Raw genomic sequence first — 17,771 nt, 5'->3', positions numbered from 1 at the left:
ATCTTTGAATATTTAGGAGTAGCAGTAGAGATTTTTTAGCAGATTTACAGCAGAAAGTGAGAGACACCCTGGGTGAAATATCATGTAAGTCATTTATTCAGTCACAGGTAATTACCAAAAGTTTCCTAGGGATACAACGATGAACAGAGTCATCTGCCTTAATGGAGATCACAGTGTGTGTTTGGGGGGCGGGGTGCCGGGGGAGGGGGTGAGACAAATACTAATATTGAAAGAGGACTTCAACTACCTCTTTCAATATTACTATTTTGACCTCAAACTTATTTATCGATTAATTTCTTCTTTCCAGCTTATCTCTTAACCTCAGGCAAAATACCCTGTGGGCAAAGCATCCCCTAATGAGAACCAAAACTACCCACTCAAGCAATAAGAACCACCCTGAGCCAGCAAGACCCTGCTTGACTGACCCCAAGACAATGATCAACCTCACCTTGACTGCCCAGCTGCATGTACCCACTGAAATTTGCCCCCTGTTTTCCTTATATAAACCTGGAAGTATTGTCAGCACTTTTGAGACAGTCTTTGATATGTTAGTCTGCTTTCTGGTATTGGCCTCACCGAAATCAATTCCTTTCTTGTTTCCCCACTACTTTTCTCTTTGCCTTTTGGATTTTGTCAGTGGCAAGTAGCTGAACCTGGTCTGTTTGGGACCCTCACAGCCAGGGGCTCCTGCACCCCTGTGCCCTGGCTACAATATCTAGATTTTTCAGAGCAGTTATGATGTGCTGGGTGCTTCACATATATTAGTTAATTTCATCATTGTAACGACTTAGTTGATGTCCTATTAATATCCCCACTGACAAATAAGGGAACAGATGCATCGTAGAGTTACAAACTGATAGATTAAGGAAGATACGGTGTAGGGAGTAGGAAAACCTGATCTAGTCCCAAGGGTCAGGGAAAGTTTCTCTAAATATAAGAGGTTGAAGCAGAGATCTGAGGATTGAGTCCAAATCTAGTGGACAAAGAGGTCTGGGGGAAGAGAATTTCAGCCAATGGAAATAACAGATGCAAAGGGAAAATAAATTGTTTGAGGAACTGGCAGGCTGCCCTATAGCAGGAGCACAGGGAGCTGGAGATGAGGCAGGAGAGGTAGGGGCCACAGCCCCAAGTTTTGTTTTGTTTTTTTCCTCTGTGTCTCAAATAGTATGACAAAGTCAGGGATAGAAGATTTAGGATTTCGCCCTGATTTTGCTCTTAACAACCTCAGCCATCTCTCTGTGGCTGTTTCCTTATCTGGAAAAATGAGTGGGCAGACCAGAGTTCTAAAGGGCCCCTATGGTTCCCAAGCTGTGGTTCTGGGTAGGGCGCTCCTGGAAGAAATTGCCAATTCAAGGCACAGGCCCTGGCTGCTGCTGAACACACTGAGGCCCAGGGGCTTGGCAACCCAGTGGCCCAGGCAGCACTTGCTGGCCTCTGAGTCCTCTGTAGGTTAGGTAAATACAAATGATGGAGAACATCACATATAATAAATCACACAGTAAATATGGCTGTGAACATGGTTTGTTCCTCTCACTCGACATGGGTGAACTGCTAATAATGTAGTAAAGATTACCACCTGTTTGAAGCATTTCCTGTGTGCCAGGATTGTACCAGTTACTTTAGATTTCTCACAACAGCTCCTTGTTAGATTCAAAAGCTGAAGCCTCAAGGGATTACATAACTTTGGTAAAGTCCTCAGCACCCAAATTTGCCCTGCCTACGGAGCATGTCCAGTCCTGTTTCCTATTGCCAGGTGTGCTCACTTGAGCAATGACTCTCTCTGGGTTTGCTCAGTGGCCGAGTTGGAATCTGAACCCAGCTCAGACTCCAAAGGTTATGGTGTTGACCACCGGGCCATACTGCCTTCCCTTCTTAAAACACAGGCAACTCCTTATTCTATAAATAGGATCACTTTGTCTCTTGAAGTCCTTTCTGGGTGAGGAAAGTGCTTTTTATAGCTTGGGACTGCTTCTGCTTTCTTGGTCTCTTCCAGCACCTGTTAATCCTGTGTGCAGCTGTGTCCTTCACTGTCCTTACACTGTATTCCTAGGTTTCCTCCCTGCAGAAGACAACTCCGGGAAACCACATGGTGTCTGTCTGTGTGCCAGTAAAGAAATTTCACTCCCCTCCCTCCCCAAATCGGCCTACCTTTCTATAAATATTCCCTCTCCTCCCTCCACTCAGGCCTGTGAGTAGTTTGGTCACTTAACCAAACACACACACACTCACAAAGCAACGAGAGGAGGGGTGTTGGAGGAGACAGCGTGAATGACCTTGCAAAGGTGTCTAGCTCTCTGGGGACAGGATTAGCAAACTTGAAACCTCAACAAATATTTGTGTGCCTCCGTATTCCTCCCGAAGCTACCTGCTCCTCTTGCGCCAGCCTCGCTCAGTCCCCTCTCCGCCTCTCCGAGATACAAAGCTCAACCCGCCCATCTTTTTGCAAACCCAGAGAACTTCAGTCCCCTAGTTGAAACTCGTCTGTGGCGGTGGCGGGCAGCACTGGGCATGCTCAGTAGTGGGGACAGGTCTGGAAGGCAAGGAAGCCGCGTTTGAAGTCGCGCGGCCGGGGGAACAGGGGGAGGCGAGCCGTGGGGGCCCCGGCTGGGGGTCCGCGGGGATCCCCGATTCCGCGCCCGGAGCTGGCATGCTCCAGGCTGGCGCGGCGGGGCGGGCGCGCAGGGGGCAGAGCGCGGAGGAGAGGGGGGAGCCGGTGGGAGAAGGGGAGGAGCGCCGGGCTCGCCATCCCCCGGCGCCGGCTCTGCGGCTGCTGAATCGGAAACCGCAGGGAGGATCCGGGGAAATAAAGACGCCCGAGAATGACCTCCAGCGAGGCTGCCTGAGCCGGGGCCCGCGCGCCGCCGCACCAGCCTCCGGCATGGGCGACCGGGGCGGGCGGCCCGAGCACTCGGCCACGCACGCTCCGGGGCCCCCCGCCGACACCGGAGCTGCCGCCGTAAACGGGCTGCTGCACAACGGCTTCCACCCGCCGCCAGTCCAGCCGCTGCTCCTCTGCAGCCGGGGCCCCGCGGGCGGTGGCGACGCGGCACCCCCGCGCCTCCAGCTCTTGCCCGAGCTTCAGCCGCAGCCACCGCCCCCTCAGCACGACTCCCCCGCCAAGAAATGCCGGCTGCGGAGGAGGATGGACTCCGGGAGGAAGAACAGGCCGCGTAAGTCCCATCGCGAGCGGAACGCTGGCGCGAGGCAGGCGCATCCCGCGCGCCTACCACCCCGGGAGCCGCGGGCAGGCACCGCAGCGCGACTGGTGCGCCCCAGCGCCCGCTGTCGGGGGAGTGTACGGAGGGGACTCCGGGGACTGATTCTTTCCCCAGGGCCGCCAAGCACTAAAGATCGCTGCCTGAGCCTCACGCTTGCTTGCTTCCGTCTGTAGAATGGGCCGATTCAATGCGGATCCTGCGCTGCTCCTTCGGTCTTGGCTCTAGGCAAGGCCAGCGTACTGCCCGCCTTCCTAATTGGTCGGTGGGAAAATGCACGTGTGCGAACATTTCACGGGTTCCGGGAGTAGGCGTAGAGCGGGAGGGCCCTCTCCCTTCTCCTCGCCCCTTTTCCTTGTCAGAGTTCGTCTTTCTGGGTTGGCGCTCAGGCAGCCACCTTGTCCTTTGAATCGCAGAGTAGCCGCCAGTACCTCGGGTCTATTGGCAAACGCAAGGCCTGGAGGCGTGGAGTTTGACAACCCCCCAAATCACATCCTATTAAATGCTCTTTCCTCGCAGCCAATGAGAGGACCCGTTGGCGGGGGCACACCCACTGATACCATGTGGGCCGGAACTATGTGGACCAATGAGAATTAGAGGTGGATTTTTTTTTTTTCTGGGAACTGGGGAGGTAGAGTTGAGGGTTTCTAATGGTAGCTTGCGGCGTAAAAAGCTGAAAGGCGTTATTTCACAATCTAAAGCGTGTATATATGATGTTACTTTATAAAGAGTACCTTCCCTGCATGACGTTGTGGGATGTAAATTCGTAGATCGAGTTTACAACTGTTTTTTCCTATCTGAGCTGAACCTCCTTCTACTGGTTACCTCTTTCTGGGTGTCTTTAATGAAGCTTATAAATGGCAAAAAGCAAAGTAAGTAGAATGCATACTAATTAGTGATTGCATTCAAACACCATTTGCGTATGGGTTATTCTGTCTGATACGGAGAAATTGCTAGTATAGGTTTTGGATTTATCTGTAAAAGCTTGATATTTGGCAAACTTTTTTGTTTCTCTCTTTAGACTCTTAGGTTTTCTGCGCTCAGTTAAAATCTCTGAGACTTTGGAAAGTACTGATGTGGGACGGGATGACTCTGATGCTTGTATTTTGTAGATGTGAAATGTTTAGGCTGAAAGTTAACTTTGAAGCCACACAGCAGATTTGGTGATTGTTGTAAGAAAGGCATCTATTTAGCACTTGAATTTGTACTTATTTTTGTTTTTCAGACTTGTTAGAAAATTACCTTCTTTATGGACTTGATATTGATTACTTATGATTTATTAACCTGTTTTACTTCTTTTGAAACCACATTTTAGTTATTTCTCTGATCTATGTTTACAAATCGCAGAACAGTTTGCAATGTAAATAGCTAAAGTATATCGAAAGAGAACTGTTTTGAGTTTTTGTGTAGTATAGCTAGCCTAAATGGTCTGTGAGGGTATATAACACCTTTAGAAATAATTTTTGAGGAATTAAAAGTACTCTCTCTTAATAATAGATTGGAGGCAGAGAAAAAATAATTTTGAGGCTTAACTTGAGCTTGCAAACCCACAAGGATTTTTTTTAAGTTTTTAATTATTTTTTAAACGCTTATTTCTTTTTGAGAGACAGAGAGAGACAGAGCACGGGCGGGGGAGAAACAGAGAGAGAGAGACACACACACACAGAGAATCCCAAGCAGGCTCCAGGTTTGAACTGTGAACACAGAGCTCCACAAGGGGCTCGAACCCAAGGACCTGAGCTGAAGTCAGATGCTTAACTGACTGAACCACCCAGGCGCCCCAACAATTATTATTTTAGAATACAAGAAAATATAACTTTATGCCTGTGTATTTGGTGTCAGAAATTAAAGTGGTTTGTATTTTTTACAAAAATTAAAACCTTAGCTATTTTAAGTCCAGTGACCATGATACTTAACTTTTAAACTTTTAAAAGGGATTCATCAAAATTTACTTTTCATTATCCTACCATGTTTTCATTTCTCAAATTTGAACAAGCATTTCTGAAATAAATTTTACATGTTCTGAGTGGCATCTGCTGTGTTCACTACCAAAAGTTCTCAGTGAAAACTAGGGCAACATCTTTAAGCCTTGTCTATTAATGTTTAGGTATTTTTTTATAAAAAAAAAGATAGTGCTCGGTCAATTCATATTTAGATTCTCTAATCTAATCTAATCTATATCTTAGTTAGATATACTAAGAGTTAAGTATATCCCCATTTTCTAACGATTGATAGATTTTATGTGAGCAACTATTACAAAGAGTATTTGGGTGCTTTAAATAAAATGCAGGGGTATTGTTGTTGGTGGAAGCATTGAAGCTGAACAAATAATTCCTATTTATCAGTTTACAACGTCAAACAACCTGCTTCCGTCTAAACCAGAGGTGTGTTGAAGACAGCCAGATCTCAGTGCTCTCAGATAGGCACTTGGAATGCTTATGTGAGTGGGTGTGTTTCTATTTGGTAATATCGTGGATAGAGTGCAATACACATAGAAATACTTAACGTTTGAAAACGATGAATGCAGTGAAACAAACAATTCAGTAGTTTCTGATTGTTTTAAAATTTTAAATCTCAACGCAGGAACTCTTTACAAGCTTATAAGCTAAACATCAGACCAGTGGTAGGTTAATTTTGCTAAACCAGGAGAGGGGAGTGTTGTCCACTTTTTATCGAAAGTACCATCACCTCACTCACCACTTGTCCTTGGAAAGCTTTTGTAAGACTGCTTCATCGGTCTTCCTTGGTTACTTCACCTACCTCTGCTATTTAGCTGTGTAGCCTCAACCAAGTTACTAGCTCTCATGTTGAGACAAAGGGTTGTTCCTTGTGTCTTCCAAATTCTGATACTTCAGAGCTATGACTTCTATGCTAGTTATCCACTTTGCCACACGACTTAGCATTTAATTGGGTTTCTTCCTCCTCTTCTTCTTCTTCTTCTTCTTCTTCTTCTTCTTCTTCCTCTTCTTCTCCTCTTCCTCCTCCTCCTCCTCCTCTTCCTCCATTCTCCTCCTCCTCCTCCTCCTCCTCCTCCTCCTTCTCCTTTTCTTCTTCTTCTTCTTCTTCTTCTTCTTCTTCTTCTTCTTTGTGCCAATTGTTCCCTGTGTGTTGTCTTATTTCCTCAATTAGGTTAGAAGTCTGATTGCAGATGATATAGTTTTTTCTCTTATGCCTTGCACCTCAGGTCCATGAACATTTGACTGATGTCACAGGAGAAAAGGTACAAGTGACATTATCACCACCTCATTGAGATAGTCATTTCCATCCATAAGATAGACTTTGGCAAAATCTCTTCACTGGAATTTCCACAGAGTATCAACTGGGAGATTCCTTTGATCTGCTCCTTGATGATTTGATTCTTTGAAGCATGCATAAGTAGCACCTTACTGAGTCAGCTCACTTCCCAAATATTTTGAAACTAATGATAGTCCTAATAAAATGCTGTGAGGGTCTAATGTGTTGTAAATGGTGTAGCCATTCAAACCCCAGAGGGCTTGTGTTTGGATAGCTGCTGGATGGCCTAGGGCCAATAATTCACCTATGTGTCAGTCCCAGGATGGAGATAATCATACTTCTCATTGGGTTGATATGAGAATTAAATTAGATAATGTATATAGTAAGAACCTAGATCCCTGCTTGGCATATAGCATTTATTCAGTAAATGCCAGCTCTCATCACCCCCATACAGAATACTGTCCACTGTTAGTCCAAAGGACAGGACAATTGAGCTGCCAGAGATTGACTTCCTTAAAAACAAACAAAACAAAACAAAAAACAGGCTTAGAATAAGAAAGACCAAAATGTTTTATTTGATTAGCTATAACACTCTTAGTCCTTCAATTATTTTTTTACCCTTCCCCAATACAAATAGTGGATAATAAAAAACTGTAGAGAAAAAGCAGGAAAAAGTACTTACAGTCCCATCACTTAGAGAAAACAACTGTTTACAATGTGCCATATTTTACAGGTAATTTGAGATCATACTAAGATGAGATTTTGCTAGCTTTTGTTTTTAAAAGTTTTAGCATAAGCATTTTCTTATGGCATTAAAACTTTTTTTTTTTTTTTTTAATTTTAGAGAGAGAGGGAATCTCAAGCAGGCTCTATGCTCAGTATGAAGCCCCATGCAGGCCTCGATCCCACGGCCCTGGGATCATGACCTGAGCCGAAATCGAGAGTCAGACACTCAACTGACTGAGCCACCCAGGCACCCCAAAACATAATTAAAAAAAAATTTTTTTTACGTTTATTTATTTTTGAGAGACAAAAAGAGACAGAGCACAAGTGGGGGAGGGGCAGAGAGAGAAGGAGACACAGAATCCAAAGCAGGCTCCAGGCTCTGAGCTGACAGCACAGAGCCCGACACGGGACTCGAACTCACAACCGTGAGGTTGTGAGATCACGACCTGAGCCGAAGTCAGTTGCTCAACAGACTGAGCCACCCAGGTGCCCCAAAACATCATTTTTTTTGGTTTTATTTTGTTTTGTTTTTTTGTTTTTTTGTTTTTTTTTCAAAACATCATTTTTTAAATGGTTGTATTATATCCCCAAGAATTTATTTAACCTTTCTCTGGAAGCTTTAGGCTGCAGCGAGGGGTCTCTACATCATAAACATTGCTGTAGCAACAACTTCATGTGTAACTCTTTTTTCTTTTTTTTAATAAAGATTTTTCTTAAGTTTATTTATTTTGAGAGAGAGAGAAGGATCTGGGGAGGGGCAGAGAGAGAAAGGGAGAGAGAGAGAATCCCAATCAGGCTCCGCCCTGTCATTGCAGAGCCCGATTAGGGACTCAAACGGGCTCAAACTCACCAACAGTGAGATCATCACCTGAGCCAAAATCAAGAGCCAAACACTGAACCAACTGAGCCACCCGCGTGCCCTTGTCCGTGACTCTTTCTTAAGTTATTGTTGATGAGATGGGTCGACACATACTTTTTGGAAGAGGAACCAAAACAGCACAAAGTAGTATTTAGATGTTTCCTTGAAATGCTGGATATTTTAGACCACAAGGACACTGTTAGATGAGCCACCCTGGTGGAGTGAGGAGAGAAATGCAAAGGAGATTGTTGGAGTCACCAAACACTATGCTGCAGAAAGGCAAGTATTTGGGCATCCTCAGAAGACTGGAGGATCAGTGCTGCCCTCTCCCTTCCCTCCTCTGTTGCTTGGCAACAGGCAGGAATAAAGACTGGATCAGGGAGGGCAGCCTCCTGTGGGGTGGGCATTCTGGCTTCTCAAATCATTTAGATAGGATGCTACGAGCAGAAAATGGGTGAAAATCCATTGCACCCATAACATACTCATAGGTGCAAACCAAAGAAACCTAAATCTGTCACCCGTTTCAGCTAGTCAGCATGGTAAAAGTATGAGGCCTCAATTTTCCAAACATTGGGGTATTTAGCTTTGGCATTTGGGCTTTCCACTTCCTATGAGAAAAACCAGGATAAAAAAGATCATAGAATTTTCTGGTTGTATCTGCACAGAGGGTAGATATATATGCTTTTTTTTTTTTTTTTTTTGTAAAAAAACTGTACTCAGTACTTCTACATGGATGGGAAGCATTGCAAATTCAAGAACACAAGACCGAAATGGAAAGCAAGGGCACACTGTAGTATTCCTACCATGTGGGACGTGGTCAGATTCCCAAGTTTGTCCATGAAGTTATGAGTTGTGCAATGCACATTTAAACCGAAGATTAAGACTTTAAGACCCAAGTGGCCTGCATCTAAGTGGTTAAGTCAGGTATCAGAATGTGTTAGGCATGTGAACACTTTTCCTCAAAAGACCAGTAAGTGAATTTCAACCTTAATACGAAGGATATTTTGCTTGGCACAGTAACCAAAGATGGAAAGGGTGCTGTTAATGTTTAGCATGTGGGGCATTTAACAAGTGAATAAAACAAAACCTGTCATGGTTTTGGAAATAAAATTAGTAGAGAAACAAAGGAGTACTGGTTTTAATTGACAGGTTTTGGGGTTTTGCTTTTGTGATAGCTTGACTTGTGTGTAGGTGTGTGTGAGTGGCTTTAATACAAACCAATTGCCTTGAAAGTAAAAATAAATCAAGGTTTGACTTCTATGATATTTAATTACATGTGCTTTAGCTTTAATAAGTAAGCCAGTATTCACCTTGGGATGGCAGTATTCTGAATCAGATACAGAAACTGTTCAGTGTACCCAATGTGGCGCACAGAATTTCTAAGAAGACCTTTTCTGTAGGTGATGGAGCTGTCGAGCATGGTATCTCATTACTTAATTCATGACATCTCTTAGATGCTTAGACTTGGCTAATCACATGTGTGTGTATGGGTGGGTGTGTGTGTGTGTTCGTATTCTCCTTGGGAATACATTTGAAAATAACAGATGATTCGAAGGGGTGAGGTAATGTTATTTTTAGAGGCAGTTACATCAAAATAATGATCTGGACCTCCAGCAGGTTTCTCTACAGTTTGGAAAGAGGACGGAAAAACTTATGACCATAGTGAGTACTTAACAGTAGTCACTTCCAGTAGAGTAGCTGTTATTGAGCAACAGCTGTGTACATATTGTTCTGTACGTGTTTTGATGAAAGCATGCACATTACCAACCCCACTGTCCATTTTACAGATGGAGAGAGAGAGGCTCAGAGAAGTGAGGTATCCTGCCCCAAAGCCTGTAGTCCGTGAATGACCGGGCCAAAATTCAGACCCAAGTCTAAGTCCATTGCCAGCTAGCTGGCTCTCTTCTCTGCCCTGATAAACTTATTATTTATGTTGGGAAAAGGAAGTGTGTTCTGTAAAACTTTAAGAAGAGATAAGTGTATGCAATCTGTACACCTTTGGCAAAAAGCTCATCCGTGTGCCTGTGGAAGTAACAGCAGCCAACATTAAAGGGCACTTACTATGTGCAGACACTAAGCTAAACACTTTATATGGATTATCTCAGCAAACGCTCGCAGTACCCTGTGAGTTGGGTACTGCTATAGATTGAACACTTGTGTCCCCCCAAAACTCATATATTGACATTCTGACCCCCAAGGTGGTGTTATTAGGAGGTGGGGCCCTTGGGAGGTGATTAGGTCATGAGCGTAGAGCCCTTATGATTGGGATTAGTGTCCTTATAAAAGACCCCAGAGAGCTAGAACCCCCATCCCCACTTCTGCCATGTGAGGGGACAGCAAAAAGATAGCCATCTAGGAGGCTGGCTCTTGCCAGGCGCTGAATCCACCAGTACCTTGATCTTGGATTCCAGAATTGTAAGAAATAAATTTCTGTTGTTTATAAGATACTGAGACTATGGTAAGACAAATCATATGATCTTCCCTCGGCAGGTGAAGAAACTGAAGGATAGCACAAAGGCTTGGGGCAAAACTGTCTGAGTTCAGATTTTGACTCTGCTGGGCTAGACTTGGGTAGTGTTCTGTAGTGGAAAGAGCTTTGAAGCCACCAGACCTGAATTCAGAGCCTCACTGTGCCATTACTAACAGTGTCCCCTTCAGGCGAGATCCTTAACTTCTCCAATAGAGATAATGGCGTCCATCTTATTGGTTGTGAGGACCAAAGGCAGAAAATGGAGATAAGTTGTAAAACAGAGTGACTGGACCCTGCTACGTGCACAGTAAAAGATATTTTACTTGCTAACACAAGGAGGACATTTAATATTAATATTACTGCTGTTACTTAGTCACAGAGGCTTTCAAAACTTTGTGAAATCTCAGGATTTCCATGAACTCATCTTGCCCCAACTGAGACTGGGCTTCATTCAAGGTATCTTCCAACCTGACCCAACATCACATCCTGAATGGAAGTGCCCTAATTCTGACGTTTCTAGAGGCAGGACACATGGCCTGTGTCGCAATTCTTGACCTCATTGTCACTTTCATAAGTTGCCCCACTGCAACTCCTGAGATGTACAGCATGACCTGTCTGAGGGTGATTTTGGCAACTTGGTGACTAAGAAGACTGTCATTTGTTTTACTGTTAATCTAGTGCCAGGACAAAGTTGGTGTTTTTTTTTTTTTAATGTTTATTTACTTTTGAGAGAGAGAGAGAGAGATACAGAGTGCGAGTAAGGGAGGGGCAGAGAGAGAGAGGGAGACACAGAATCCGAAGCAGGCTCCAGGATCTGAGCTATCGGCACAGAGCCCGATGAGGGGCTTGAATTCACGAACCATGAGATCGTGACCTGAGACACTTAACCGACTGAGCCACCCAGGCACCCTAGGACAAAGTTATTTCTAAAAAAGGAAGTTTCTTCCTTTGATCTTTATGGTTTGCTATGTCAGCCCCTGAGTGAAGCAGATAATGCACATAAGAGAAAAGGATTAGGAAAGTGAGCACCTTTCCTTTATGAAAGCTGCAGGAATCAAACAAGGCTGCAGAATTCAGAACGGATGCTACTTCTCAGGCCTTCTTTTTACCCATAGCCTAGCAAACCTTGTTCTGGCAGATGAGGAGATGGATATTTCTGGGCACTTGTTGCCTTCGAGACCAGCACGTGAACCTTCTGGAATGCCTGGCCCTGACTCAATGCTGAATCTGGGCCACTGGGTCTTTAGCTAGCGCCTCTGGACAGACTGAACTTACGTGAATCTCTGTGAGCTGTGGCCAGCCTGGGCAGTGCCAGTTGCTAGGAATCCTCTGGGCCTTCTGGACAAACAATTCCTTTACAGCCTGAGGTAGGGAGTCCAGGAGGGAACGAGGCAGGGGTGGATTTGTGTGACTTCAAGCTTGATATGGGTCCACAGTGTAATGAGGCTTCCAGCAAAACATAAGCACCCAATAAATGTTAGCTGTCATGGGTGGTGGTGTTAGATGCCCTTCCTTACTTACACTTACTCCTATAACTTCTGCCTTGACCCTACAGTGTATCCAATCTCTCTTCTGCATGACAGCTCCTTAGACATTTAAAGACAGCTATTTAACTTGACTTTTCCATGGCATCCTGCCCTCTGAAAAACAAAGACCCACACACTCACCTGCCAGACTTCATCATCCTTGTGAGCCAGTACTGGTTGTGTTGAGTTGCCAAAGTATTAAAGCTTAGATGGGAGAATGGCCTCTTGGGGTTGTCATAAAAGGGATCAGGTAAGTACTGACCTGGGTGACCTTGAACGCCAAGATTTAATAAGCCTGTATGTCCCACAGGGGCTAATCATTTTTTTTTAATCTTTTAAAAATGTTTATTTTTTCATTTTGAGAGAGAGGGAGGGCAAGGGAGGGGCAGAGAGAGAGAGAGAGATTGGGAGTGAGAGAGGATCCCAAGCAGTCTCCATGCTCTCAGAGTAGAACTTGACTCAGGGCTCAATCTCACAAACCGTGAGATGGTGACCTGGGCCGAAATCAAGAGTCAGATGCTTAACTGACTGAGCCACCCAGGCGCCCTGGAGCTAACCAGTTTTTATTCCTGTGACCCACGCACTGTGCTAGACTCTGCATGGGATACTCGGCTTCATGTGATTCCAAGCTGGAGTGTAGCCTGAAGCCAGTTGCCTGGCTTGATTTTAGTCAAATCTATGGCATTTCCAAGTCCCTAAACTCTGTGCGTATAAGTCAGAGGACTTGAACAAGTTGAGGCTGTCTGTTTGCCATCCATACTTTCCCAACTACCAGTGTTTGATGAAAAACATCTAAAAACATGCTATGTATTTGGGAGAAGGAAGGTAATATCAGTTTGGTCAAGGAGATACCACATCCTACCTTTTATGGAAGATTTTTACTATGAGGAAGTGACCCAAATGTGATTTATTCTTTGGAGTGACTGCATGATATATCGTCAACACTTTTAAAGAGTGGTAAGGGGTATCGTGAATAATTATGCCAGGACCACAGGCATAAACTGGGATCATCCTAGGAAAACCACAAGTTCCCTTAATTTGATGGGGCCAGCTCCTACGTGCTCAGGGGAGCTGGTTGTACACATTTCTCCCTAATTCTGCATCCTATGTCCTGGTGTTGGCAGCTTGAAATTGGCTACAGTGAGTGTATTTGCCCTATGGAAATTGGCAAATGCTAAAAATCAAGGTTTTCTTCTTAGGCAGCCAGTTGTTAAACATTTACCAGTATGTCACTGACTAGAATACAGGTCATGGGTCACGCAGAGGAAAGTCCCAGACAGCATCAGTAATACGAGCTGAATAATTAAAGCCTTTGATTCAGAGAATGGGAGAAAAAGACTGGCATGTCCTTTGCTAAGTAGGATAATGCCAGAAGGTGAGGAGTCAGACAAAAGAACTTCATTCTCAGGAAAGAAAGTATTCCACACATATTTGAGGGCCCGCTATGTTTTAAGGGTAGAATTTAGAATCACATTGTTGTCTGCCTCTCGTTCTCCCTCCTAAATTCCTACCCCAAATACCGTTGGGTTCAGTGCCAGATCACCCAGTAGGTAGAACAAGCAGGTGTTAGTGTACCAACAACGCAGCAGGAGAGAAGAAAGAAAGAAAGAAGAAAATAATATACATGACTTTATGTATATATACATGCATGCACCAGAGTACTAACTACAGGAGAACCATAACTTTAGGCTTCTTTACACTCATTTTATGATTCACTCCTGTTTTTATTTTGAATGACTTGAGTTGTTTTGAGCTACATGTTCGTTACATGTGGACTGGGCAACACCAATATTTTTCCTTTAGATAGGTGTAAATCTAGCCCCAGTGAACCTTGCACCTTTCTAGGGTGATTTATAATTAATTTACTGTTGGTGACATGGCAGGGCGGAGTTGCCGGAGGATCTCCATTTCATGTTTTTGGTTAGGGCGGGCAGGCTGAAATTTGTCCCAGCCAAAAGGGAAGGGAGGTTGTTTGTTTGTTTCCAGAGGCAGGATCTGTGGGGCAAAAAAAGGGACTTCCCCAATTCATTCCCATTAGAGTTTTACTCCAAAGGTGACTCGTGATGCCCCACTGTCCTCTCACTGTCTTGCATGAGTATTTAGAGAGTGTTGGGATTGTAAAGAAATCTTTTTACTGGGGAAAACTTCAAATGTTATATAAAGCCAGAGTGTGTACATCAAATAACTGCCCATCACTCATCACTCAGCCTATCTGTCCACTCATGTCCAATCTTATTTTTTCTGTTACATCCAAACCTCCCCTTTCAAACTGGATGATTTGCAGCAAGTCTCAGATATCTCAGTTTAATGGTAAGTGTTTTTATATGTGTTTCTAAAAGATAAAAACTCTTTTTGAAAGCATAACCATAATCTGTTAATTGCTGGAAAAAGTTAACAATGTATTGTTTTCAGTTGAAGCTATATAGTATTTTATGATGCACAGTTAGAGGAATAAATTCAGTTTACGGTTAAAATCGTTGCATCCTGTTTGTTGATAGATAGATGAAAATCTGATATTGTGTTTCCTGGGAGGATTTAGTTTGGGGGTTTTTTTGGTATGTTTTTGTTTGTTTGTTTGTTTTTGTTTGTTTTGCCAGTACCTGCTACTGCCTGTTTATGATTAATTTTTAACCATATCTTCATGGTCTGAGATTTGAAACTTCATTCTCGTAATGAAATAACCATGTGCCAAAAAAGGCGCTTTGGAATCATCCCAGAATCACTGGACTAGAAGTGATTTGTATCTCCCATGTAGTTTCTGTCTTGAGAGGGAGAGACTGGGAACAGGATTAAAAGAATTCCGCCTCTGCAGTCACTAGTGTGGGAACAGGCAAGCTAGCACTCATTCTGAAGACACCTGGGAAGGAGGACTGGGCTCAGACTGGAAGTCTGGGGGTACTGGATTCAAGGTTGAACGTGGAGTTTACAGGAGGTTACCAGGAGGGGTATTGCTGAAATTTGTGAGATTTGCCATTCCTTCATTTCAAATGAACCACAAGAACAAAGAAAAAGATCCTGAATCTCTCTAATATCACTCTTGTCTGTCAAGCGTTTTTGAGGATCAAACCACTTCAACATCAGTGAGTTCTTATCTGTATAACTGCCAGGATTGCCTTACTCTTGGCAGTTTTATGAGTCTTTCAGTTTTATGCAAAATGTGCTCCAGATGCATTTTATACTTCCTTGCCTTCTTGGACAGAATACTGAGTATCGTGATATTTTCTAATAATTTAGGGATATGACTAATATCTGGTTTTATACTGGGCTGTAGAAGTCACGGTGTGCGAATGGTCGCTCTTTTGTTTTTTAGGCAATGGATACTTGTTAGGCACCAGCTGCATACAGATGAAACTTTTTTAAAAGGGTCCACGTATTTAATTCAAAATTCTTTAAAAATATTTTTCTCTATTGAAAAGCCATAACTGAAACGCATGTTGAAAACCCCATAACTAATGTTTGGGTGAGTTCCTTAACTTCTTTCTCAGCCTCAGTTCTGTCATCTGTAAAGTGGGCATAAATAAGAATACCTACCTCGTTGGGTTCTGAGAATTAAATTAAACATTGCATGTAAAGCTTCTAGCACACACCCTGGCACATGGTAAGCCCTTAATGTTAGTTGGTACAGTGCTGCTGCTGGATTAACCCATTTTTTGTAGACGTTAGAAGAAGCTTCTTCTGGATTCTTTTTTTTTTTTTTTCAATTTTTTAACGTTTATTGATTCTTGAGAGATAGAGGGAGACAGAGCATGAGTGGGGGAGGGGCAGAGAGAGAGGGAGACACAGAATCCGAAGCGGGCTCCAGGCTCCGAGCTGTCAGCACAGAGCCCGATGCGGGGCCGGAACTCACAGAGGGCTAGATCATGACCGGATGCTCAACCAACTGAGCCACCCAGGTGCCCCATTTTTTCTGAATTCTTATAAGCAGAGCATTGATTGGCAAGTTTATAGCTCTGAAGTCTTCTAAAAAGTTTGGCCTGGGCACGTATATCCACATAAAATTGCACAAGCTAATATACCACTTCAGTACACGTGTACCACACTCAGTTACATTCTAGGCAAGGCTTAGTTAGGCATATTTGCTTTGCAAATGCTCTCACTCTGGCATAGGTCAGTTATATAATAACAAGTAAATGAATAACCCCATCAAGTTTAGAGTTTTAGCACTTATTATAAGGTTTAGAGGCTTTTGTTTGATTTTTATATTTATTACAAGCAAACTGAGGAGCCGTTAGTTATTTTTAGCGTTCAGCTTTTTGGTGAAACATTTTCAGTAAATCTGTCCAAGCTACTGAATCAGTTTTGATTCCAGAAATCCCCGGATTGCAAGGAAAGCTGTTCAGAAAACAGTTAGGATTTGCACCTACTCCCTGTGAGTCAAACTTGTCTCCATATTGTGCAATCCAGACAAAGTACAAAAATAAATTGGGTGCTGAAGTTTATGAGACTGCGGCTGTCATCCCTAAGTGACAACTGTCCAGCCTTTACACATCAAAACAGTGTTGGTCTCATAGATGGACTTTGCATTAAATGTGTAATATTTTTTCTAAAATGAGCCAATGTTAAGTAAGGTGTTGCTTTTATCTCTTCCTTCTGTGAGTTCCATAGTTAAGATGCAATAAAAAATTCCAGGGCTAAGTTGTTTGAAAATCTTACCTGAATGATAGAGAAGGGCACTCAGTCCCCAAACTAATTGGCACCAGATAAACAGAATACTTTGAATGCTCATGTTTATATTTTTAAAGTTTTCACCTCTTTTTCCAGTTAGATATTACATCTAGCTGTGCCTTGGATAAAAATTGTTACAGTAAAAGAAAACATTTAATACTAATTACAGTGACTGTCACCTCTGGAAACTTGCCAGCAATAAGCCAGAAGGCAGCTGAGAACCTGGAAGGAAGCAAACACGTCTGAGCAACCAAAATCAGTGTTGGGAAATAAATAAAATTGGAGACGCTTTTGCATTCTACATTTAGTGTACTTCCTGTGCTCTCTCTGAGTCTGTTTACTCTTACTAAAGGAACAGTGTTAACAGACATGAATTTTCTGGTTTCTCTGCATTCATATATAGCAGGTTTGGGGTAGATGTACTGCAGTAACATTGATAGCAGCAGGAAGTTAACAGGATTAGCCTAAAAGCAAGACATAGAAAGCCATAATAGAGACAAAAGAATACTTAAACCCTAGTAGTCTTGGAAGCAGAGAGAGGTTCATGTGGTTCTGAGGGCATCACTATATGGTGGGCACAAAAATTGACCCTCATATGCCCATCAGTCATCAGGAAGATCTAAAATTTTCTTGTGCTTATTTTCTTTAAAAATATGGGAAAATCTGTAGAAAGACTTTTCAAAAGCAATTATAATTTGGCATTTCTATTTCAAAAGCTATCTATGAAATGAAGGGTTTAGGTCAGAGCTTTGTATATGCATGAAATCTGCTTTATTAAGGTAGAATGCACATGCAATTCACCCACTTAACGTGTACAGTTAGGTGGGTTTGAGTGTATTCGCAGAGTGCAACCATTACCACAATCAATTTTAGAATACTCCGTCACCCCCTTACAAAACCTTATTTAGCAGTCACTCCTTTTTGCCCCCACAACTCCTGAAACTGGGCAACCACTGATATTTCGGTCTCTACAGATTTACCTATTGTGGACAGTTCATATATTGGAATCATACTATCTGTGCTTTTTTGTGATTGGCTCCTTTCATGGAGCATAGTGTTTTCAAGGTTCATTTATG

At 43.2% G+C, this 17,771-nt stretch overlaps 1 protein-coding gene across 13 annotated transcripts in view; it reads left to right on the top strand.

Moving 5' to 3' along the window:
• Positions 1-17,771, top strand: part of PANK1 (pantothenate kinase 1) — a 101,874-nt gene that overhangs the window by 45,992 nt on the left and 38,111 nt on the right. Inside the window, exons 1-2 of one of the 13 annotated variants that reach the window (XM_047825041.1) lie at positions 3,750-3,814; positions 14,315-14,340. The exons of 9 other annotated variants lie outside the window; for them this stretch is intronic. Coding sequence is in view for 2 of the 4 variants with exons in the window: in XM_047825029.1 (XP_047680985.1) it covers positions 2,648-3,170 (523 nt within the window). In the remaining 2 variants the exon portion in view is untranslated. Of the gene's footprint in view, positions 1-2,115; positions 3,171-3,749; positions 3,815-3,909; positions 4,088-14,304; positions 14,341-17,771 lie in introns of those variants that run through there. 3 more of the 13 variants (XM_047825029.1, XM_047825030.1, XM_047825040.1) reach the window with 3 other exon arrangements.

This window comes from Prionailurus viverrinus, chromosome D2, assembly GCF_022837055.1.
Source record: "Prionailurus viverrinus isolate Anna chromosome D2, UM_Priviv_1.0, whole genome shotgun sequence".
In the NCBI taxonomy this organism is placed as follows: Eukaryota; Metazoa; Chordata; class Mammalia; order Carnivora; family Felidae; genus Prionailurus; species Prionailurus viverrinus.
This window is presented reverse-complemented; position numbering and strand designations above follow the sequence as displayed.